This window comes from Mesoplodon mirus (genome assembly GCF_964341445.2).
Source record: "Mesoplodon mirus genome assembly, chromosome: 7".
Classification (NCBI taxonomy): domain Eukaryota; kingdom Metazoa; phylum Chordata; class Mammalia; order Artiodactyla; family Ziphiidae; genus Mesoplodon; species Mesoplodon mirus.
In genome coordinates this window covers 44,231,731-44,256,014 of record NC_138983.1, presented here as the reverse complement: position 1 = coordinate 44,256,014, position 24,284 = coordinate 44,231,731, and the positions used below count along the sequence as shown (strand labels likewise).

The window sequence follows — 24,284 nt, the reverse complement described above, 5'->3', positions numbered from 1 at the left end:
TCACTTAACTTCTCTGGGCCTCAGCTTCTCAACCATAAAATAAAATAACAAACTAGTTTATTCTTTCCACAAATATTTATTAAACATCTACTTTGTGACAGGCCTAGTTGAAAAGGTTTTTTTAAAGGATAGACACAGTCCCTGGTCTCGGGGTGGGGGTGGGGGAAGTCTCAAAGTTTAATGGGGAAAATATGTATAATAAAGGAAAATAATAATAACATTATATATATATTATATATATATATATATATATAAAATATATATATATATATATATATAATATATATATATTTTTTCGGTACGCAGGCCTCTCACTGTTGTGGCCTTTCCCACTGCGGAGCACAGGCTCCCGACGCGCAGGCTCAGCGGCCATGGCTCACGGGTCCAGCTGCTCCGCGGCATGTGGGATCTTCCTGGACCAGGGCGCGAGCCCGTGTGCCCTGCATCGGCAGGCGGACTCTCACCCACTGCGCCACCAGGGAAGCCCGGTAATAACATAATATTTTTAAGTGCTCTAATGACATTATGTGCAAAGTGCTATGGAGGGACAAAGGTCAAAACAACTCAACCTAGGAGCTCATCTTTAGGATTCTTCCCACCTCTAAAAGTCTGTGTGTATGGCTTTATTTGTTTGTTTTGTTTTGATCTCCTTTTCACATTAATGTATTTTATTCTTCCTTAACTAGTTAACTTCAAATCATTGTCATCATTATCAACCATTGCCAATCACTATATCACACATACTGTTTAATGACCTCAACAATTATAAAAGTCAGATATTATGGTCACCATTTTAGATATAAGAACACTGAAGCTCAGAGAGGTTAAGTAACCTACTCATACTCACACAGCTGGGAAATTACAGAACTGGGATTTGAACCCCAACTGCCAACTCCAAAGCTCATGTCCTTTCCACTGCATGCTGCTCCTTCAAGTAGGTACAGCCACTCAGGGCCAGCAACATAATTTGCAGGACCAAGTGAAAAGTAAAAATACAGAGGTTTTTGTTCAAAAATTATTAAGAACTTCAAGACAGCAACAGTAGAGCATTAAACAAAGCATGGGACGCTGAAAGATTGCCCAGATCACACACCCATGAAACCTGCCCCTCCAGCCACAATTCACTTTACAGATGGCATCTCCCATCCAGGAGCAAAAGCATCATAGCAATTTGCAGGCCCAGACCACAGTAGCAGAATGTTTTATAATCATGCATCACGTGCAGGTTACCTGATGTTACCCAGAGGGTTCAGCGTGGACCATGTGGGCAGAATTTGTGGGCGCTGTGTGATAGCTTTCCCAGACCAGGAAGAATTTTTTATGTGGGGAAAGGTACATAATCTTGGGCTGACAAGGGTTCTGACTACACCCTCACCTACCTTTAGAACCTAAGGAGGGGGGACATTAATACAACACAAAATGAAACACAGCCAAAAGCCCCTTAGCCTCACTTTTTAAATTGCAGACCAGACCTGTAGGTGCCCTAATGAAGGACAGTGGACAAAAAGCAACAGGACTGCTGGTTTATAAGCTTCTCTCCTGAAGCACACAAGGAGGTGTCAACTCCTACTGAGCCAATAGAGATTATGAATATCCTTTCGGTGAACAATTCTTTTTTTTTTTTTTTTTTTGTGGTACATGGACCTCTTACTGTTGTGGCCTCTCCCATTGCGGAGCACAAGCTCCAGACGCACAGGCTCAGTGGCCATGGCTCACGGGCCCAGCTGCTCCGCGGCATGTGGGATCTTCCCGGACCAGGGCACAAACCCGTGTCCCCTGCATCGGCAGGCGGACTCTCAACCACTTGCGCCACCAGGGAAGCCCAGTGAACAATTCTTAATCAGTGAGGTTTAATCTTTTGTGATCATAGACCCATCTATGAAAGTTTGGACTATTTCCCTCCCAAAAGACACATGTGTACATAAAACAGTTTGCATGCAATTGTAGACTTCCTTCATTGACCCCAGATTTTTAAAAAAGACCCAGGCGTTTTAGATCACAGATCCCCCGGTTGTAGAAAACTACAATGTTGGGCCCAGACAGAAACTTAGAGATCATTTTTGTGAAACCATCGTATTTCTCAGGGGGTGAAGGTTGAGGTCGTTTGGGATAATAAATGATTCTGTACATTTTCAAAGACCTACTCCGCTGATTGCCAACTCTACCCTTGAACCAGCTGCACGTCCCAGCCCCCCAATTTGCTCCTATCAAAACACTGCAGCCCAGTGGGACAGTCTAACCCTACAGACGGCTGATGTGAGGACATCAGTGAACGTTTGCAGAGTGCCTGGACAAGCCAGGGACTTGGGCACCAGGACAGCTCTTGTCCTTGAGAAGATCACAGACGTCTAGGGGAGAGACACATACAGACAAAAAATGTAAAATAACACAGGCAACTATAGGTGTTTGAGAGGTGACATACCGGGTGCACTGTGTCTGCCAGGTTGGATCATTCGTGGCTCCCAGGAGAGAAAACACTTACACAGGGTCTTGAGGAATGAGCCCAGAGCCATGGAGGGACAGAATCTCCTGGCTGAGGGGACCCGCATATGCAAAGGCAGAAGAGACTCAGACAGCGTGAGATACACAGGGAGTTGGAATTGGCTAGAACATACGTTGTGTCTCAAGAAGAGGCAGGAAGTGAGACTGGAGGAGAGGGAAAGGGGTCCAATTCTGGAGGCCTTGGATATCACACTAAGGGGTTGGACCTACGGAAGAATGTCAGCCTCGGTGATGGATGAAGGAGTCTCTTCCTGGGGATGGTGCAAGAAGCCAGATATCCATCTGTGCCGGACAGCCTTCTACCGGCTGGGGTGGAGGACAAGATGCGGGGTGAAAAGCTTTTCTCAGATCCCGATCACCTCTGTCTCTAAAAATCAGCCGCTGCCCAACACTGGAGAACAAAGGAAGGGCCCTATAAACCTTTCATAAAAGACAGGGACAGTTAGCCTAAAACACATCTCTAAGGTGTCAGTGAGATTTACTCACCAGAAAAGTACCATTCTTCTCCACAAAAAGATGACCAAATCGGCCTTCTTACAAATGCAGAGAAATTGCTTTCATTAAAAAAAAAAAAAAAAAAAAATTGAAGGGAACCTGACTCCAGCTTGATATATTGATGTGTTTCTCTCTGCAAAGTCTCACATTTTTCATTTATTTGTAAATTAAACCAGTTTAGTCCTAGGTGGTGGGCTGGCTCTGAAGAAATATTAATCAAGAGAAGAGGGGACTTCCCTGGCGGTCCAGTGGTTAAGACTCCGAGCTTCCACAGCAGGGGGCACGGGTTCGATCCCTGGTGGGGGAACTAGATCCCGCATGCTGCAACTAAGACCTGGCGCAGCCAAATAAATAAATATTTTAAAAAAAGAAGTTCTTGGGACAGGTGTGCTTTCTCCCAAACTAATGCATAGACAAAAAATCCTGATCACTGAGACACTCTATAAAGTTAATCTCTGCTCTGAAGCTGTCCTTCCCTTATTTACCACTAGATGTCATGAGAACCCTGTTTTTAAAAAGACAAATCTTCAAAATTGCTGACCTAAAGAAAACCATTCCCCCTAGTGTTCAGATATTTGAGTAAAAAAGAAAAAATATTCTTAACAACAGCAAAAATTGCAAATGTTCAGAATTTATCTCTTGAGTAGCTACATAATGGTTGTAATTCCTCAGACTACCTTCAAATAAGATAGTCCCTACAGGATCACAACAAATAGATTTTTGTTGAAATATCCACGGTAAACGTTCGTCGTACAGGAAATTCCATTGCATTTACACTATTTATTTAATAAAAATAATCTCTGCGATTATTTGCATTTATTTCTGAAGGAGGATGTTTTTCCTTCCTCAGAATAAGTTCAGGAAATGGGTGAAGTGTTCAGGAAGTTAGCTAAATGCTGATGTAAATCCAAAAGGAAGGTCTGTTGTTTAAAAAAAAAAAAAAAGGACCAAAAAAAAAAAAAAAAAACTAGGAAGTGGTTCTCTCTTTCACTTATGGAAAATGTTATACAGAATTTCTGATTTAAAAGGAAGAGGACTAGGGAAAATGTGTGTGCTCGTGGTATCTTTTGCCGTGGGTCTGGTTGGGCAGTCCAGACTTTTACTGATCACAGTAACCCACAGAGAAAACTGTGTCAAGAAATAAAATCTATTAGATGGGAGACGTGCGTGGGATTAAGTTTGTACGAAATGAAGCGCTTACTATGGAATTTGTATCAGCTATTCTAGGAGGTATGTCTTGATAGGAAACTCTGAGTCCAAAAGAGGTGGTGGGACCCCTTAGCACTACACAAACAACTAAGCACTATGCTCTCCTCCCCAGGACCCTGTCCCTTCCAGCCACCAACAAATGGTGTCATGCTGACCTGCAGACTTCGAGGGAGCCTGTCTCATCCGGGAAACCCCAGCTTCCCAGGGTGCAATGTGCCACAGCCCTTCAGCGAGGAGGTCGTTATTTATCTGGAACTTGCAACGCAGGGAGTGTGCTACAGCAGGTGTGCAGAGCAAACAGAAAGCTCCAGGCCTCTGAAACACAGGCCGTTTAGAAAGCACAGATTCGGCTCATTGAACTGTGCGAAGGAGGACGCAGCTTGTTGTGGTTTCTCTGAAAATCGCCCCCTCCTTTCCAGCAGCTCTCTGCTACCCCCTTCATTCAGACCTTCATGGTCTCTGAAACTGGTCTGCCTGCCCTCCCCAGCCCCGCCTTGTCTCCAGCCCAGGCCCCTGCGGCAGCCAGGGCGAGCTTTGTAAAACACCAAAGTGCATGTGAGCCTCCCTTGCCCTCAAACTTTTGCCACCTCCCCTGTGACCAGCGCAGGGGACAGGACAAGCTCCAAGGCCTTTCGGCCTCAGCCCACCCACACTCCCACTCCAAGAATCTCAGGCTCCAGTTACACTGAACGACTCACCGCCCGCACCGCCCCACAGGGATCTATCTCTCAGCCAGGTTTGTATTATTATTATTATTTTTTTTTTGGTCCTCGTTGCTGCTCACGGGGCTTTCTCTAGTGCGGCAAGCGGGGGCTACTCTTTGTTGCAGTGTGCAGGCTCTAGGCACGTGGGCTCCAGCAGTAGTGGCACACAGGCTCAGTAGTTGTGGCTCGCGGGCTGTAGCGCGCAGGCTCAGTAGTTGTGGCACACGGGCTGAGTTGCTCTGCAGCATGTGGGATCTTCCCGGACCAGGGCTCAAACCTGTGTTCCCTGCATTGGCAGACGGATTCTTTTTTTTTTTTTTTTTTTTTTGCTGTACGCGGGCCTCTCACTGCTGTGGCCTCTCCCGTTGCGGAGCACAGGCTCCGGACACACAGGCTCCGCGGCCATGGCTCGCGGGCCCAGCCGCTCCGCGGCACGCGGGATCCTCCGGGATCGGGGCACGAACCCGCGTCCCCTGCATCGGCAGGCGGACCCTCAACCACTGCGCCACCAGGGAAGCCCGGCAGACGGATTCTTAACCACTGCGCTACTAGGGAAGTCCCTCTCAGCCAAGTTTATTCACACATTTCTTCCTTCCACTCTGGGCAAATGAGGAGATGAGGGTGGACTGTGCATTTCTTTTGATTTCTATAGAGTAGTCTCTTTGGATTTATAGCATTATGACATGTGAGAAGCAAGAGAGCGGGTCTCAGAGGACACAGGGCAGACACGCCTACACACACCACCTACTGGGTGCAAGTCTCATAAACCACGTGTGCCAGCAAAGATATTCAGATGGAGGCAGCCGATCTGATGACTAAATGCCTCCAATGGCACCTCACGAGTAAGTTGTAATTTTTATTATTTTATTTTATTTTGGCCATGGGGCACGGCTTGCATGATCTTAGTTCCCCCACCAGGGATCGAACCAGCACCCCCTGCAGTGGAAGCACAGAGTCTTAACCACTGGACTGCCAGGGAAGTCCTTAATTTTTACTTTTTACATTTTGAACAGAGGGTGGTTTTGAGTAGCAGGCAAAGTTTTAGAAAAGTCATGCTTGCTGGGATCTGCCCCCTTTTTCCTATTCCTGCGCCCTCCCTACACATTTACCTGTTGAGGCAGACGTGTCCTTCCGGGGATCGTATGGGATGAGAATGGTTTAGAAAACGTTTTCCCATTGCACTCAATACTCAGAAGCTGTTCTACCCAAACTAAACCAACAAGGCCCTGGGACTCAGATTAGGAAGAAATTACCTAATAAGTGTGATAGGAATAGTAGCACTGATCTCTTAGTAGGTACAGATCCTTTACCAGGTACTGAGGCATGTAGTTTGTTGCCATGAACTTCTGGAGGGAAAAAGTTGTGCCTTATTTATCTTGGTGTACCCTCCCAGGCTGACACATGCTGGACCCTCATTCAGCTATTCCACAAATATTTACTAAGCAATAGAGGATTTGTTTTTCCAGGTTTGGAGATTTAAGCTTGTTAATAACAGATGAATTCTTTCTCTGTTTCATCATCTGCACTTTTGGACTCTGAGTTGGACCTTGTCTTTGTGGTTTTCTACAATCACTCCCTCTCTCCCTTCCACAGCCCACCCCAGTATTCTACATATAGTAGGCGGTCAGCAAATATTTGTTGGGGAGAGAGGAGAAAAAAGGGGGAAGAGAGACAGCTTAACAATAAGCAACACGGTGGGTAGGTAGGTGATCAGTCTCAAAACCATCTTTGAGACTACAGTATTTTCTGCGGCTACTGCCCAAGCATCTTTCCAGAAAGTCCTGCCTAGGCGAGGCCTCTTGTTGGACCTTTGGTTTCTTTCCTATGCTGGCCACATTTGTCACCAAAGCTCCAGTTTCCCCGCCTAACAAGCTAAAATCCTCCTGTCCTTCTATCCTCCCTTCGTTATTCTCTCCATAGATATTTCAGAAACTCATGCCAGGCCTTGAGAACTCACAGATGGGCACCTTTGGGTGCTCAGAGTCACCGTCAGGGTGCTCGGTCTAGTAGGGAGACAGACACATGAATAGTCTTATTACCAACAGCTCAATGAAGGCTCCCAGAATTGAAAGCACAGAGGCTAAAATTTACCTATGATAAGAAGAAAAGAGAGGCAGGAAGTGGCAAGTAGGAGGCTCAGGGGCGTCTTCCCAGGAGACATGACCTAAGATTTCAACGTTAAAGAAGAATAGAAACAAGCCTAGTTGAAAAAAGAGGGAAGGGGCATTGCAGGCAAAGGGAAACACATGCGGAAAGGCAAGGGAGAGTAAGGAAAACGATGGAACTAGGACAGATTTTTCTCTGTGACTTATCAATCCCATCTCAGTGCTTTATACTCTACATTCACCTCATATCAAGTGAAATGATGCAATCCTGCAGCATCTTGGAAAGTTTAGACAGCCAATCATTCAATCTCTTAAAGAGAAAGGCATTGATAATGTGGGCTATCTATGAGATTAAGCACGTTCTTGGGTGAACACCGGATCGGGTGCTTATAGGAAACCATGTGGGAGGCTGATGAAAATCAGGCGGTTGATGTGAAATGTAATAAATCTTACTTTTTATTCTCTCTCCCTGGGGGTTTGAGAAGTTGGAATCCTTTGCTGTGAGAACAGATGATTCCGTGGTTTCTCTGCCTAAGGAAAAGGACAGGGTGATTCTGGGAATTTCAGGTGGGACCAAGGTCCATTCTGAAAACTTTTTGGACTAAACCTTTGCAGGTCCAACATTTTCAAAACATTTAGCGAGATGTTCCCAGTCCTACACCCCAGCTGCATGGTGAAGGAAAACTGAGCAGAGGACAACGCCCTTCTCCGAGTGTGGTTTATTTCTGTTCACAAAAACTCTGAAGACAGGAGGCCAAGGCTGACCTCTTTAGTCAAGAGTCTGCTCAACTTTAAAATTATGATTGCATGTGAAAGCTAAAATGGGAAAGAGAAAAAATCAGTTCTCAGGACAGAAATGCTAAAAAACCCTTAGGCCACATTCCAGTCAAGGTCCCAGCCCTGCGTATGGAGCTCCTATCAGGGGTGGGTGGACGGGAGAGCAGCTAAGACCAGTTCAGATCAGCTGAGTGTCCAGGGTCCTGGGGTTTATTCTAGAGGTGTCCAGCCTGCAGATAAAGAAACTTACAAGAGTGATTATGCTACATAATCCTTAAACAACAGAAGCTCATGGCCAGGTCTCATTATTGAGTTGCCTGCCAAAACATTTACCCATTCTCAGTGAACTATTTGCAGTAAAAAAAAATCAGAGGAATAGAGCGTGTTAGTTTCCTAGGGCTACCGAAACAAACTGGGTGGCTTAAGACACAGGAATTTATTCTCACACAGTTCTGGAGGATAGAAGTCCACACCCAGGTTTTGGCAAGGTTGGCTTCTATTGGAGGCTCTGAAGAAGAATCTTCCATGCCTCTCCCAGCTTCAGGTGGTGGTTGGCAGTCCTTGGTATTTCTTACCCTGTAGCTGTATCACTCTAATCTCCGCCTCTGCCTTCCCATGGCGTTCTCCTGTGTCTGTGTTCAAATTCCCCTCTTGTTATAAGGACACCAGTTATTGGATTAGCCCCACACTCATCTAGTAGGAGCTCATCTTGATTATGTCCACAAAGACCCTACTTCCAAATAAATTCACATTCACAGGTAAAGGGGGTTAGGACTTCAGCGTGTCTTTGGGGCAGACACGATTCAACCCACAACTGAGTGTAGAACGAAAACAAAACCCTGGGCTAGGCATGAGAGAACAAGGTTAGCCCACAGGCTACTCACCCACGGAGGTACTCCCGGCAAGTTTCAGTTCTCATCTCGAAAGAAAAGTAGTGCCTGCGCTGCTTACCTGAGAGGTGCCATGAGCAAAAACTGAAATCGTGTAAATAAAAATATTTTCTATACGGAAAGTGTTTCTGCAAGTGCAATGGATTATGAATTCATTCCAGCTTGTGCTGAATTTTCCTTAATGTCATATAATTACATAATGAGTAGTAATGAAATGAGAAACACAGCCGGCCTCACAGGGAAGAGAATTTAAATTACATGCCTCCTTTCAGGTATGGTTTGAGATAAAATACAATAGCGATCTGCAGCGAAGGAGAAGAGCATTGCAGATTCTTGCTCCCTGGGCTTTTTACTCACACTAAAACAGGGTGGTATTCAGGTGAGACCAAGGGGTGGAAAGCAATTGAAAGGCAAACCAAGAGGGCTGATGTTCTCTGGGACATCAGCAGCCGTCTCCAATAGCAGTGACTTCCCTACCCTCTGTCTGTGTGGTCCATAATATTACTTGCTCCCATGACAGTGTCCTGCTAATGGCCTTGAATTTGCTTTGTCTGATGGCTTTTCTGGATATGGGGACACAGACCACCCAACTTATAAATTTAGCTAAAGTCATTTTCCTGGCTGACTGATACAACATACTCCCATGTCTATTACACGAAACAGAACCATTTTGTAACCAGAAAAATAAAAAAACTTTTAATGAAAATCTGAAGTTAAAAAAAAAAGCTCTCTTTCCCCTCTTCAAGAGGCCTGAAGCTCTAGCAGTGATAGGGAAATTTTTTGCAGGCTGTCAGATTAAGTCAAGGGGACTGGGAAGGTGTTTAAAAATGGTTACATGTATTGGAAATGCCAAAAAGGGGTGTCATGGGGTGACGACAGCTTGAGAACTATAGTCACATCCGAAGTATAATGTGATCACTTGAGTGTTACTGATGACCACAGTAGTGATAAAGTCTGTTGACTTTGGATCTCGGGGGTTTGCTGACCCAAGAGAAATCCCAGGGTGGGGAAATAGCACCAGCAAAAAAAAAAAAAAAAAAAAGACAACGAGGCTCTCGGAAAGAGGCTCTCCCTCAGCCCTGCAAACCCAATTCTCTATTTCTCACTGCTGGGTAAGCATGCTTCCCAGGGGCTTTCAGGCACCTGCAGGAATAGGCCAAATCACACACCAGCTACTAAACAAAACTTTATTTTCCTTTGATACAAAAATTAAATAGCAAAGTTTATTTATTTTTGTACAGTGATAAATTAGAAATTTACAGTACAGACATCAATGCAGACATACGTTTGTACATCCTCAAAAACAGGGTCCATTTCCTCTGACGTTCAGCAACTCGTTCAGGGCATGTAGGAGGGTCTGCCTGGTACCTCTGTGTCGAACATCTGAAAGTCCCTCAGGTAGGCCTCGAGGTGGCCGGAGCTCGGGTGGCACGGGGGCCCGAGAACAGCCACAGAGCACAAGCGTGTCTGCCTCACCAGCAGGCCGGATTTCATCTCTGCATAGATCACACCTGATATTTATTCTGCCTTTCCTACAAAGAGCTCAAGGGGCCTTTGTCCTCCTTCCTTCTAAAGTCTCACAACATCCCTGTGAGGTAGGAAAAAATTCAGGACCACCGCGATGCCCCACGGGGAGACATCTGGAGAGCAGCCTCCCCTCCCCAAACCCTCAGCCATACCAGCCCGAGCCCTCAGCAGGATGGGGGAAGGTGCACACCTGGGAGAGCAGATGGACCCAGCCTCCAGGCGGCAGGGGCTCTCGCCCCCTCCCCGGAAGCCTTCTGGGATGACAGTGGTCATGTACTGAATATTGTAGGCGATCAGGGAGCTACAAAAGCTTGGAGGACACGGCTCATAGGACCCCAAGCAGGCCCTCTACAAGTTGCCTGGGTGAATCCTGGGAATTTGCTGATGCAAAGAAGAAGGGAAATAAGGCAAACCAGGAACGGGCAACTGGGTGTACCAAGGAGAAGAGGCCTACTGGGGAGATCCGGGGTTCACTTCCCTCCAGGTAACACCCAGGGGGCCATCACTGCACATGTGCGTGGCAAGAGGCGGCAGCAGACAGCTCAAACCAGGCCGCAGCGAAACAACATCCATTATTTAAGGCTCTGGTATCTGATCCTTGGTAGGAGCAAAATGCTCTCCTAGGAGATTCCAAGATCTACAGCCTAGGCCCAGAAGAAAAATGAGAACCCGGGTCCTTTGCCAGACATAATACAAACCCAGACGGGGACTCTGAACCCAAGTATAATAAAGGAACAAAAAGAACCATCAGAGTCCAATGACTCGACATCTCCGGCTGGAATAGCAAGCCTCTCCAATCTCCTCCATCACAGAATGAAATGCAGGATGTATAACAGATCGATTCTGGGGGCTCCTTCCAGAGTCTGGGCTCCATAGCCCTCTCCCCTAACTGCCGTTGTGGCCACCTCGCTAGAAGCCGAGGCTTGCACCATCCTGGTGAAATCTTAAGTTGAGTCTGCCTTCCAGGGCTGAGGCTGTCGAGTTTCTCTTTACACCCTCGGGCCTCAGCTTGGTTTCCAGCACTGAATTCTGTGACCGGGGGCTGAGGGGGACCAGAGAGGACAGGGCTGGGGGTGCTGGTAACATCACAATTCAGAAGCTAGATACAGAAGTTTCCCAGGTTCCAGGTTTGGGGGATGCAGGGGAGGGAGGGCCAGGGGAAAGCAAAGTCAAAGAGCATCTCAGGGAAATAAAAAGTGGCACCGCTTCTCCTGTTCCAGGTCCCTGAGTAAGCTGCCAGATCAGAAGCAGTCTCAGAGATCAGGAGACGGGTCTCCATAGAGGAAAAAGGATATGAATCAACCAAGTAGCTCCATCAGGTGGTCCTGGCCAGTTCCACTCTTCCCATGTTCCTCTGCCCTGAGGTGTGGCCTTTATGAAGGAGGAGAAAGGAGTATGCCAGAGAAGAGGCTGGACAGAGGTGCCCTTGGTCCCTGTTGAGGCCAAGGGATTTTTGTAGGAAGCTATAATTATACCTACTTATCCTAGATTTCCGAGAAAGAAAAAGAACGCTAACCTTTTCCCTAGCAAGATGCTGTCCTCAAATTCACCTGTACGAGTCACCAGAACACCCCAAGCCCTAAACTGCCTGCTCCCGAAGCCGTATTAGATGTGGGAGTTCATGTCCCTGTAGCCAATGTTTGTGATCTTCCTAGGAGATTTCCATGGAGACTGTCATGAAACAGAGCTGATGCTTTCTGGCAAACCCCCTGTGAATCGATTTGCAAGGAATCCTGGGAAGGGATAAGTGATGGGTTAAAGGGAGAAAGACCCAGGAAGAGGTTTATGGGATGGTGACAGTGGAACAGATGGCAATTCAGTAGCCCCTGCGACTTCCTGAAACCAATGGCCAAGTTCAGCAGACCCAGGGGCATCCCAGTCCAGGTCGGTTAGAAGAACAGAGCTGATTCTCCCTGACATCCCCTAAGGTGCCTAACACAGGGCTTTACACACAGTTAGCACTCAATAAATGTGCTGATAATTAACCTTTTTTAAAACCAATACCAACTCAACAGGTGATGGATTCGTTTCAAGGTAACTGATATCTAACTCTTCGGCCACAAAGCTCCTTTCTTAAAACCGTAAACACTCTCCATGGTCTGGAATGTGAAAGGAACGGCCTATAAGCCTGTGACATTGCCAAGGCTACTCATCTATTCTGCACCGATGACGACTTCTGATCAAATATATATTTCTCCTGTGAAGGCAAGAGATTTATGGAAGAGACATGTTACAACCCAGAAAGCTCCAAAACTTGGGGGTCCAGGTTCACCCAAGTACTCTTATTGTTACTTATTTGTTACTATTCATAAATATTGAGCACCCTCTCCATGCCGGGCCCTCTGCTAGGTGCTGCGTCGGTCACACGATCACTGAAACATTACAAAGAGAACTGCATTACAATCCCCTGCCTGGTCCTTCTTTCCTTTCCTGGGCCAGAGTCTCCGCACAACTCCCAAGACACTGGAGCGGAGCGTGAGTAAGGGCAGGCTCTGCCCCTGGGTGCATGCTCCAGGGCCCCGGCCAGCTATGGGAACCATCTGCAAGCAGCACGGGGCGTTCACATTTTACATTTCATAGGCGATGCAGTCTCAGATGGAGTTCAACTGGTCCTTCTGGGGATCATTTCTCATGCTCCTGGAGCCCTGACCCAGAGTCCAGCCAAGGTACTCAGGCTCAGCACACACAGCAGGGGCCACCGGTGCCCACTTAGGATCTGTGTCCAAAGCCCCAAGACTTTGCCTTCCAAAACATGCAACAGACCTTACGTGTATCTTCATCTCAGACAGGTCAAGAACCACACCACAACAGAGAAAGAAGAAAGGAAAATGTCAAACCAGGGGGGCATAAAGCTCAAACAAAAAAAGACATGCTTATTTCCAGAATTTGAACTCCTATTTGGAATTTTGAGTCCCTGGAAATATTTTTCCACAAAGAAATGTGATAAAAGAGCCTCCCTACCTGTTTTAAAGGGGGGAGGAGCATGAATAAATAAATAAATGAGTCATCGCAAGGTAGTTGCTGAAGCAAAGACAGGTATGAACTTCAAGGACAGCAACCTGTGACATCGTCAATAATTTGTCCCAGAGATCTGGTGATTAGAAGGCCTGAGGCGGGTTAGGAGAAAGGCGAGTTACAATTTTAAAAGAATTGCAGCTTTTGCGAGTCTGCTAGGGGGTACCCCCTTGCAAGGAACATAAAGCATAAATTTTAAAAGCTCTGGATACCTCTGCAAAAGGCAATTAAGACCTGTGCTGTTAGAGTTTGCAGTTCATTTCATATGGTCTACACTTTATTCCCTACGAACCAATCAAGCTCCTGGCTGGCATTCTGGAGATTCATTAAGCACCATATAAATACTCCAGGCCACACTGCCTCCAAGGAAATCTTACACGGAGCCCTTGCCAATTACTAGGAAATAATTATGCACCAAGTAGTTGGATTAGCTGTCTTTAGCTCCCTTTACAAAATTGAAAAAGTCTCCATTGTGGTAAGTAGACCAGACTCTGATAACATTCTTATGCTAAAGGAAAAAAAGGCACTATCATTCTGAGAATGCAAGCTGACCATAGCTTTAAAGTCAGCTGAGTAACTGTTATGTCATGGTCCAAGAATGTGCTTTTAATTGTAATTGACACACACAAATTACATAGCTAATCTGTGTGAATGCAAAGTTGCCAAGAAACTTAACATTTTAGCTCTTCCAGACTGGCGTCTGCATAGATGCAATCACACCAAGTAAAATATATTAAGTCCCCATTGCTCAATGCAGTCGGTCTCTGGGGTGGGTAAGGTAAGTCGACTTGGTAAATATCATTTTCCTCTGAATTAAGTGATTGTCAAGAAAGTGAATCACCCTTCCTTTCCCCCTCATTAGGCATGCTGCAGTGCAAAAGTTCCTATAAAAAATACCTGTTTTTGAGTCATTAATGTAAAATGGAGAAAACAGCAGCAGCCTAGGACAGAGCTGTTGAAATTTAAGAGGAAGAGGGAGAAGAAAAATCCACTGGATACCTTCTGTGTGTTTGTACAGAACTTTTGTTTGTTCAAACAATTCTGTTTTATGACAAAGGCACTGAAAGATTCTGACACCACCTCTTGGGAGAGCAATCCACAAAGTTCTAAACAGCAGACAGTACACCACAGAAAATGTTTATGTTAGACCAGCCAAACTATAAAACTTGTAACACTTCTCTGAACCCAGCATTTCCAGTGTTTATAGATTGCTTTGCTATCTGAAAGACCCAGTTAGTATTTAAAAATTTTTAAGGGTTAAAAAAGTTAATATTTCTCCCTGCAAGTTGCCTACTCACAGCTCAAATCCCACCCTGCAGGGAAAAGCAGCATCGCCCTGGACCTCCTGGAATCTAGGCAGGACCTCCACGCTCCAAGCTGCGACCTGCTAAAGTGATCAATGTTTTGATTCTTCACAGCTTTGAAAGCCTCTAACTGGCTTTTCCATTTTTGGATCATTCCAAAGTCCGCAGCAAAATCATTAGTTTTATGATGCTGGGGGGGAGACGGGGGAGAGTGGTGGAGGGTTATGGGGGTCACTTAAGTGTTGCTAGCTTGTTCAAACTGAGATTCACTGCATGAAGCTTTTAATAGCATTTGCACCGCAATGCTGGCGTGCCCCCTTCAAAATCTGGAAAGCATGGAGGCTGGCTAGCCTTATACCACAGTTTCATTGCCTCTCCCAGGCTTCACCCAACCATTCCCTCTTTTTTCTCTCTTTACCTTCCCAGAATTCACCAATCTGTTGGAACACTTCTGCCACGTGTGAAGAGTTTTGGCAGACCAAATCCACATGCCTGAAGTGATGCCTACCAGCAAAGACATAAAAATTTTCAACATCTCAACCGCCATATTGGAGTCATCTGCGGAATACCGGAACAGCGCCCAGTTGGAGATTTCATAGAAATAACAGGCAATCACACAGGTTGCAGGCACCGTGTACAGGACTGAGAAGACCCCAATCTTGACCATCAGCCTTTCCAACTTGTCTGTCTTTGTCCCATCCTTTTGAAGATTCGACCGAATTTTGAACAAGGCCACCAAGCCTGCAGCAATGAACAAAGTTCCAATCACCAAGTAAGTGAAGAGGGGAGCCACCACAAAGCCCGTGAGGGCATCAAGGTTTTGGTTGCCCACATAGCACAGGCCAGTCAGTTCATCTGCATCCACCAGTCTCATAATCAAGATGACAATGGTTTTCACTGCAGGGATAGCCCAGGCTGCAATGTGGAAATAAGAGCTGTGCATTTCAATGGCTTCATGACCCCATTTGAGTCCCGCTGCCAAAAACCAAGTGAGTGTCAGAATAACCCACCAGATGGAACTGGCCATTCCAAAAAAGTACATCAGCAAGAAAATGATTGCACATCCTGTGTTCTTAAGTCCTTCTTGGATGAGAACAGGTTCTGCTGCCTCTTCAAAATCGCAGGATATCCTTTCCCGGCCTACAGTCAGCCTGACAATATAAGCAATGCTATAAATATTATAGCACATACTGAGAAATATGATGGGGCGCTCCGGGTAGGAAAACCTGGCAGAATCGATCAGGAAGGTCAGCACAGTGAAGGCGGTGGAGATGAAGCACAGGCTGGCCCACACGGCCATCCAGATATCGGTGAACTCCTTGGCCGAGCGGCTGTATAAGCCAGCATCATAGCCACACTTGAGAACGCAGTTCAGGCTCCTCTTCACCCAGATGTACTGATCAGAGTTGGTTCCCACGGAATGGCACTCTTCCCCAGGCTGGACGGGGGTTTTGTGAGGTAAGGGCACCTCCTCATCACCTGGCCCTTCCATGCACATGTGGTTGTGGTCATTCTGTGGTGGGAATTTGCTGCAGTTCAGGCTCTCTGGCCAGGCAAATCCAAATTCCTTCAGGACAGGCTCGCAACGTCTCTTGACCGAAAGACACATCCCGCCGCAGGGGCCGATGGGGATATTGACCTTCTCTGTGCACATGGGCACATACACGGAACAAAGGAAGAACTGGAAAAGTCATGAAACGAGCAAAGAAAACAATGACTTGGAAGTTTGACCAAAGGCTTGCACAAAACTGACTTGAATGCTTCTGGGCAAAGTACGCATCTACTTTTAAATCAGTCTACGGGGTGCCTGTTGACTCTGACCTCAAACAAATGTACCTAATAATCCATCACTTGCACACTTTTCTTCTTTTGGGTCTAGTAATCCTTTCCAGGAGAACACAGATAAATAAATATATAAAAGGGACCTGAAGCATTACATAATCCCTTTTTGCACGACACTTAGGGAAATAAACCTTAAAAAGCTGACTTTGAGTCTCCCTCCCCTTTCAGCTACTATTGAAAGAGCTGGACAAACTAATCAAATGACTCGGTCCTTTGGGTGATGGGGTGATTTATTTTTACCCCCATTTATCACCGTAAAAATAAATGTAAAAAAAAAAGTAGATACGGCTTTTCTCATGTTAATATTCTCTCCTTTCTCTATTTTATCCCCTAAAATTATTTTTTTTAACCACTCTCATATTGAAAGAGAAAATGTCCTCACTGCGATACTGTTAAATCCAAGGATGGGATGCAGGTTGAAGCCTCTGGATACCAGAGGTTTGTTTGGCCAGGTTTCCTCAAAGAATAATAATGAAGCACAATAGGAAAATATAAATGTTCAGTCCCTGAAACTGCAGTACCAGCAGGGGAGAGTCCAGTTGCTGTCCTCAATTCCTCCAGCATTGATAAACAGTCTGCTTGGCTCCTTACAGATGTTGTCTATGAAGTCTAGAGTTACAAGTAACTATTTTCCAGCATGTAAAGGGATCCAGTCCTGTCCTTCAAAACAGCTTGGCTGCCTCCCCAGGATACATGTAATTAAAAATATATATCCCTGCAAAAGCTGTTTCGCCAACAAAATTGTCACTGATGTCAGGATATGTGCTGTTTCCAAACTGAGAGCTAGAGAATCATTTTCTTAAGTTTTTATAACCTAGTTCTAAAGTCCTGAAACTTCCAAAGGGACATTTTACCAGCAACAGGTCTAATCCCAACCATCTTTCTGAAACCACAATCCAACTTTTCAAACGACCTATGTAAAAACATGCACCTAGTAAGTCAGCTGCCTGCCTGTTTCTTATCTCTCAAAAGTTACAATCAGAACCACAGATTTCTAAAGCTTTTAGCCTGGATAACTATCCTCTATTTCCCCCAACTTCTCTCCTTTCTAAATTTCTAAAAATCACTCGTAGCCTCACCAATCAAAACACAACCAGTGTTAACATTTTTAAAAATTTCCTTTCGGTTCTTTTTTTTTTTTTTAATGAACTGGTTGTTGTTATAAGATTATAATCACCCTGTATATGCAACTTCTTCACTTTGTATGGTAGGATGAACATTTTCTATATTATTACATAAGCTTTAACATTTTTAATGACTGCAAAAACAAACAAAAAAACCCTAAAAACCTTCCAATACACAAACTACCTTCTGGAGCTTGACCATACTAACGCCTTTTTCCCGAGTGGTATCTTCTCCCCCGCCAAGTACTAAACCTGCCCTTAACCCTGAGGCTAAGAAGGAACTCAAGCCATCGCAGCCATTCCTTACTGCATGACCTCTAAAATCATGCAGGACGACGCGAGGGGCCATTCTGCAGAAACGGGGCAGGGGTATTTCATTTAATAACACACCCAAAAAATATGGGGGGAGGAAGGAGGTCGGTGAGGGAGGGGAAGTTCCCCGTCTCCTTATCTCTCCTTCCAAGTCTTAGCTGCAGCTGGCTGCCCTGCCTGGGACTCGCCCACCGAGCAGCGGCGGCCAGAATCCTTGGCAAAGATAACTCTCAGCTCCACTGGGGTTAGGGGCTTGGCCAGACACGGGTGGGCAGGGGAGAAAAACGGAAGGGCGGGGTGTAAGAGTGGGTCCTTTCGCAGGCCAGATGACTTACACAATGTTTTGGCTTCCAGTCCCTGAGAAGGGACAGAAAAGTGGGGGTGGGAATGGAAATCACTTCTCCAGGATAGTTAATACCCTTCAGACTTAGGAAGGGGGCAGGGGCTCGACTTGGCAAGGGCTCCACGGAGTTAGTTTGGGGCGTCCCTGCCCTAGGGGTCCCGCCCGGGGTAGGGGCGCCCACCTGCAGCTGGCTGGAGCAGCCGTACTGGATGAGCGGCGTGAAAGTTGTCAGCTGCAGCTCGGCGTCCGTCTGCAGCTCGTGCCCCACCAGGTTGGGCATCTTGGTCACGTTGTACCCCAGGTTCTGGCACATAGAGATGCGAATGGGGTCGCAGCGCCGCTCCTCCTCGTCCCCGAAGCCCCGCGCCGGCCTCAGGAGCAGCAGCAAGAGCAGCAGCAGCCGCAGGCTGAGACCGACGCCCCCGGGGGCCCCCAGGACGCGCGGCCCTGCGCCCCGCCAGGCCATGGCCAGAGCCGGGGGGCAGCGGCGGCGGTGGCGAGGGCTGCTCCAGCAGACACCCCCAGTTTGCACGGGGGAGCCGGCTGCCCGCGCTGCTCCGGGAAAGGAAGTGTGATAAGGCGCCAAGGGCGACGAGGGGGCAGCGGCCGGGCTCTCCCGCAGCTGCGCGCGACTGTGTGGGGTATTAGACGCCCCCGGCCGGGGCCGAAGGACAGACTGCGAGGGTCATGGCTACAGGCGGCAAGCCCCCAACCCGGCGCCGGCCGCGGCCGCTCAGGGTCTCCGCGAAGCCCGCCAGCACGCAGCGCCCCACCGATCTCACCACCCGAGCCCTCCGAGGCGCTGGAGTTTTGCTGGGCGGCGGCGGGACGGGACGGACAGCACGCCTCTCCAATGGCCGGGCGCCGTGGCCAGCGAGGGGCGGGGCCGCTCTGCCCTGGGCAGGGTCAGGCTCCCGCCCGCCCGCCCCCCTCCTCCGCCCCTCCCTCCCGTCCCGTAGCGCTCCGCCCCGCTTCCCGGCTCTCACTTTCCTCCCACCCGGTTCGCGGCGCTCGGAGGCCAGGCGGGGATGGAGCCTAGACGCTCCAGCCGGGCCAGCCTGCCCCTTCTCTCCCAGGTGAGAAGCGCTCCCAGAGGAGTCGGCTCCCTTTTCCTTTTTTACTTCCAGCTGTCAACTCAGCCCGTGGCCACTTGCCCTTCAAGCAGAGAAACGTATACAAAGAACACGGGATTTGGATTTACAAAGATTGTGCCTTTAAATCCGGCTGTGTGACCTTGAGCAAATTGCTCAGTCTCTCGGCGTCAGTTTCCTCATCCGTAAAGAGACTTGGGAGGATTAGAGATAACGCGTAAAATGCTTAGCACCGTGCCTGGTACAGCGTGAGCTCGCAGCTATTTTCACTCCGAGCTTGCTTGGGTTGGAGCCCGGCCCCCTCTCCCCGCCCCCAGCCTCGGCCTGACCTGCACCCGGGAGCTGTCTGTCTCCAGCCGCGAATGGGGGAGGCGCCCCGGAGCAGCCGACCAGCCAACGGTCTCGCGCTCCGATTTCCTCACCGTATGAAATGAAATTCCACAGGGGGATTCGAAAGGAAATGAGACCGGGACGCTCCGTGCTTCTCGGCCCGCCGCCCTTCCTGTCTCGGGGACACGGTTTCTAAATAAGGTTGGGAGGGTGAGAGGGCAGGAGGGGAGAAGCTTGACCTGTGCATGGGGGGCTGAGAAGGCGCACAACCGCCGGGGCTCCCCTTCCCCAGCCTCCCGGGCATCCCTCCCCTGCAGCCTGCATCTCTTTCTGACTTATTCTGCTTCTGCGGGAGTCCTGGGGCTCATGCCAGCCGTGTTTCGATCCAACTTTTCCCTCTCACTACCAGCCCTTCTCCCCACCCGCCCCTCCTTGGACGGAGCTTTGTGCTAGCCCACACTCTCCACTTTCCAGTCGGGCCAGGGAAACCCTCAGCAGGTGGATTCCTAAGCCATTTACTCGTTGCAGGACTGTGGTCAAGCCAGTGTGCCTCTCGGAGCCTCAGACTGGCCATCTGTAAAATAAGGAAGTTCATATCTCCCCCCACACAGTTGTTCTGAGTTAAATGAGATAATGCGTGTAAATTGTTGAGCGCACTGACACATCTTAAGCGCCGAATAACTTGGTTATTGTTCTTGTTGTGGGACATCTTCTGCAGCCCAGGTCTGAGGATCTGGGTTAAGAGCTTTCTACTCTCTTCCTGAGGTATTTTGGCCCAACACTTATACCACTGTTTTCCAGGGACTTGATGACAGGGACCAAGTTTTAATGTGTGTTTATAACCTCCCATTTCAGCTAAGTCTGGCATATGGCAGAGGCTGGATGCAAGTTGGAAGGGCCTCTGTACCACTCATGTGGTGCTCATTCATCTCTGCAGAGTAATGCATGAGACCATTGGCCTACAGAGATGAATAAATGATTAGGTGAATGAATCAAGTGAATAGATGATTCTCACCCTGTAGGAGCTCACAGGAGGAGACAAAGAATAAAAAGACAACTGTAACTCGAGGTGTAAGTGCACACAGAGAGAATTGTGGGTAAATTGAAGGTAGAGGTAGCTGAGTTTGGAGGGCTGCCCAAAGGGGGATGATCAGTAGGATTCTGAGCTACTGGACAAAGCAGAGCTATGTGCGATTGGCACTTCTCCTACAGCACTTGCGGGGAGGGTGGGGGGAGTTTGCTTTGTGCTAAAGATATGTGTACATGGCTTATTAAACAATGGAGTCCATGAGGTCAAGAAGCAGGAGCTGTCCTTCGCACAGGGCCTGGCACACAGAGGGAACCCACTGGTGTTGGGTGAAGGAATACCATTAAGTCAATAGCAAATAACTCATATAGAACCTGTATTTTGTGCCAGGTACTGTTTTACACACTTTACATGCATTATGTCATTTATTTCACACAACAGCCTGAGAAAACTGATGCTCCGAGAGGTTAAGCAGTTTGCCCAAGAACACAGAGTAAGTGACAGAGAAGGACTCAGATGCATATCTGCCTGGCCCAGAAGTCTGTGTGCATGGCACTGCTCTTACAGAGGAAGCTGCTTGACACTTGGCCTAATCCGTAGTTAAAGATGATAGTTTTGTGATCTGGACCTCTTATTCCTAGAGCCCGGGGGATCCCTGCCTCAGCCTGCTTGAAGCGACTGTCTCCTTTGAGAACACTTGAAAAAGCCCCTTGCCCGTCAGAAGCTTTTCCTGTCAACAGCTTTTCTTTCCCGGCATGGAACTCATCGCAGGTATTTTCCAAAAAAGAAAGCCAGGGGAATCACATTTCAGTCTGAATGTGGAAAGAAAACAAAGACCACGACTTAGAACTAAGTCTGAATGGCCTGGAGCGCCTCAGCCTCCCTCTCACAGAGTGGTTTACACAGTCGACAATCTGCGCCTGGTGACAGGCATGGCATGTTTGTCTTTGTTGCAGAAAACACTTCCCCAAGGGAGTTCCAGGCAGAAGGCTATCCACCCTGTGACATGCAGAGCGCTTAAGAGAGGAGTAGAAGGTAGGGACTTGGGAATAGACCTCTGTTAACCTAAAGGACAGGCCATGGGTCCGTAGTGGCTCTGGCCTGAGTGCCTGGGCAGCTTCTTAGTCCACTCCCTGAGTAATAGGTATGCAACCACTTTGGAGCGGCAACAAACATGACTTCAGCGGGCTGTTGGGCAGTTGGAGGGCTCTCCATTTGCATCTAATGAGAGGCTGGGTTCTAATTAACTCCTGTGATGTGTTAATTTTTCAACCTGACATTTTCTGCTCTCATAGATTCTTGTAATGGTTCCTAAATTAAAGGCTGCATTTGAAGACTAACATTTAGGTTAAAATCCACCACCTAGGGGGGTGGGGGGGCGCCTATAAACATCCTTTCCCTCCTAAGGGAAACCTCTCATTTGCAGTTCTTTGCTAACCCAATTAAGTGCTGAAGTAGTCACCCTAGAGCCTGCTTTTTATTTCCTGCGAAACAATCCAACTAATCCATATTCAATAGCTTCCAAGAAAAGTCTTATTCCAACCACTCATGAAGAAACCAGCTTCTTTGAATCTGAACAGAACATTTAAAACTCACAAAGAGCTGTCTTGATAGAAAATGCAAGAAAGTGGTTCATTATTATCCTGTTTGGTTTTTGAGGGGAAAATTCACTGCGACTAAAACCTCATAAGGATTGGGAATTTACTGCGGGACAACAGAAGCATAGGGAGAAGCCATGCCCCATCCCATGGGTTTATGGACAGTCTAGGTGCTGCATCTTACCCTGCACCCGAGCTAGTTATAAAACAAGAACATGTGTACTGAATAAAGCAGAAGGGAACACTAATCTTGCTCAAAGTTGAGGAATCAGAGTCCCCAAGTGGTTAAGTAATGGCAGAGCCAAATCCCCTTCTTATAATGGTTGCACCATTAGCTAGCAGAGAAGAATCAAGTCACCATAGAACTCTTGGGTATCAACGAATCAAAGCCCTGTTGTTCCTCTTTCCAAGCATAATAAAATGGTACAGAGGACACTCTTACCTGTTGGTGGTGATGGTTTAATGCACAGATGGTCAACCAATAACCTTTGCAGGAGACAAAAAGTAACGCAAACATTTTATACCTCCACAACCTCGTTTCATTTCAGTATTTATCAGTCAAGCCATTAGCAAATGTTCAATGATGTTTAGTCCAAATAACCATTGTGGACATGTCACTGAGCTGAGTACTGAGTGGTATGCAGATATAAAAGGAGGTCCCTGCTTTCAAGGAGCTTATAGTCACATTGGAGGAGATTAAGACATGAGACCAAGAGTGAAACAAGCTTGTTTATAGTTAAGTGCTTTTTCTTGAGCTCTCTTACTGTATTATACGTTTGGTTTCTTTGTTTCTGTTTTTTTTGTTTTGTTTTGTTTTCTTCAGTCTCCTTCACAATCCTCTGAGGTTAGAGGCTGTGCTGAACAGCAAAGAAAAACACTACCTGACCCAATGAAGGCTCTCAATAGATAGTTGTTGAATAAATAAATGAATGGGGGACTTCCCTGGTGGCACAGTGGTTAAGAATCCGCCTGCCAGTGCAGGGGACACGGGTTCAAGCCCTGGTCTGCAGCTAAACCCATGCATCACAACTATGGAGCCAGCGCTCTAGAGCCCGTGAGCCACAACTACTGAGCCTGTGTACCGCAACTCTTGAAGCCCACGCACCTAGAGCCTATGCTCTGCAACAAGAGAAGCCACTGCAATGAGAAGCCCGTGCACTGCAAGGAAGAGTAGCCCCCGCTCGCCACAACTAGAGAAAGCCTGCACGCAGCAACGAAGACCCAATACAACCAAAAATAAATAAATAAATAAATAATTTTAAAAAGAAGACGTTAACTATGGGGACTTCCCTGGTGGCACAGTGGATAAGACTCTGTGCTCCCAATGCAGGGGCCCCAGGTTCGATCCCTGGTCAGGGAACTAGATCCCACATGCATGCCACAACTAAGAGTTTGCATGCTGCAACTAAGGAGCCCACGTGTGGCAACTAAGACCCGGTGCAACCAAATAAATAAATAAATAAATAAGAAGTTAAGTATGGTTAAAAGAAGGGTGTATGGGCTTCCCTGGTGACGCAGTGGTTGAGGGTCCTCCTACCGATGCAGGGGACGCGGGCTCGTGCCCTGGTCCGGGAGGATACCACATGCCGTGGAGCGGCTGGGCCCGTGGGCCATGGCCACTGAGCCTGCGCGTCCGGAGCCTGTGCTCCACAACGGGAGAGGCCACAACAGTGAGAGGCCCGCAAAAAAAAAAAAAAAAAATCTTAAAAGAAGGGTGTGTGACTGCCAAGTTGACAGAGAGTGACACTGGTAGCTTTGTACTGTGCCCATTTAGCTACAGTAGAACTACAGTTTCCAGAATTCCCTCTCTTGCATGGTTCTAGATTGGGATTGGCCACAAGAGAAATTAGCCCGAGACTGGGGAGGTGGAAGTGAAGCAGCACTTTATGCTCTGAAAGTCAGTGTTGAGTGCCAGGCACGGTGGCGGTTCATGGATGTTTTCCCTAACTGCTGGCTCACTTGCTGGCAGGATCTGGACCTGCACTATGTCCTTCAGCGTCTCTGAGTCCTGGGCCAGGTGCTTGAATAATTCTGTGGCCAAGGGCTCAAGCTTTTGCAGGTCACCTGCATCCTCAAGATTAGAGGTAGT

The 24,284-nt window shown here is 47.5% G+C and overlaps 1 protein-coding gene and 1 long non-coding RNA gene across 3 annotated transcripts; one reads left to right on the top strand and one right to left on the bottom strand.

Annotated features, from left to right (window-relative positions):
• Positions 1-9,855: 9,855 nt before the first annotated feature.
• FZD4 (frizzled class receptor 4) lies at positions 9,856-18,933 on the bottom strand. The gene is made up of 2 exons (XM_082628351.1): positions 18,331-18,933; positions 9,856-16,209 (listed from the first exon to the last, which is right to left on the bottom strand). The coding sequence occupies exons 1-2, from the start codon at positions 18,613-18,615 to the stop codon at positions 14,881-14,883; spliced, it is 1,614 nt and encodes a 537-aa protein (XP_082484477.1). The 5' UTR covers positions 18,616-18,933; the 3' UTR covers positions 9,856-14,880.
• A 220-nt stretch (positions 18,934-19,153) lies between these two features.
• LOC309807379 lies at positions 19,154-24,068 on the top strand. 2 transcript variants are annotated; one of them, XR_014294561.1, is made up of 4 exons: positions 19,154-19,771; positions 21,239-21,368; positions 21,554-21,632; positions 23,019-24,068. It is a non-coding gene; the product is annotated as an uncharacterized lncRNA (long non-coding RNA). The 2 variants fall into 2 exon arrangements; XR_014294560.1 differs by lacking the exon at positions 21,554-21,632.
• Positions 24,069-24,284: the final 216 nt, after the last annotated feature.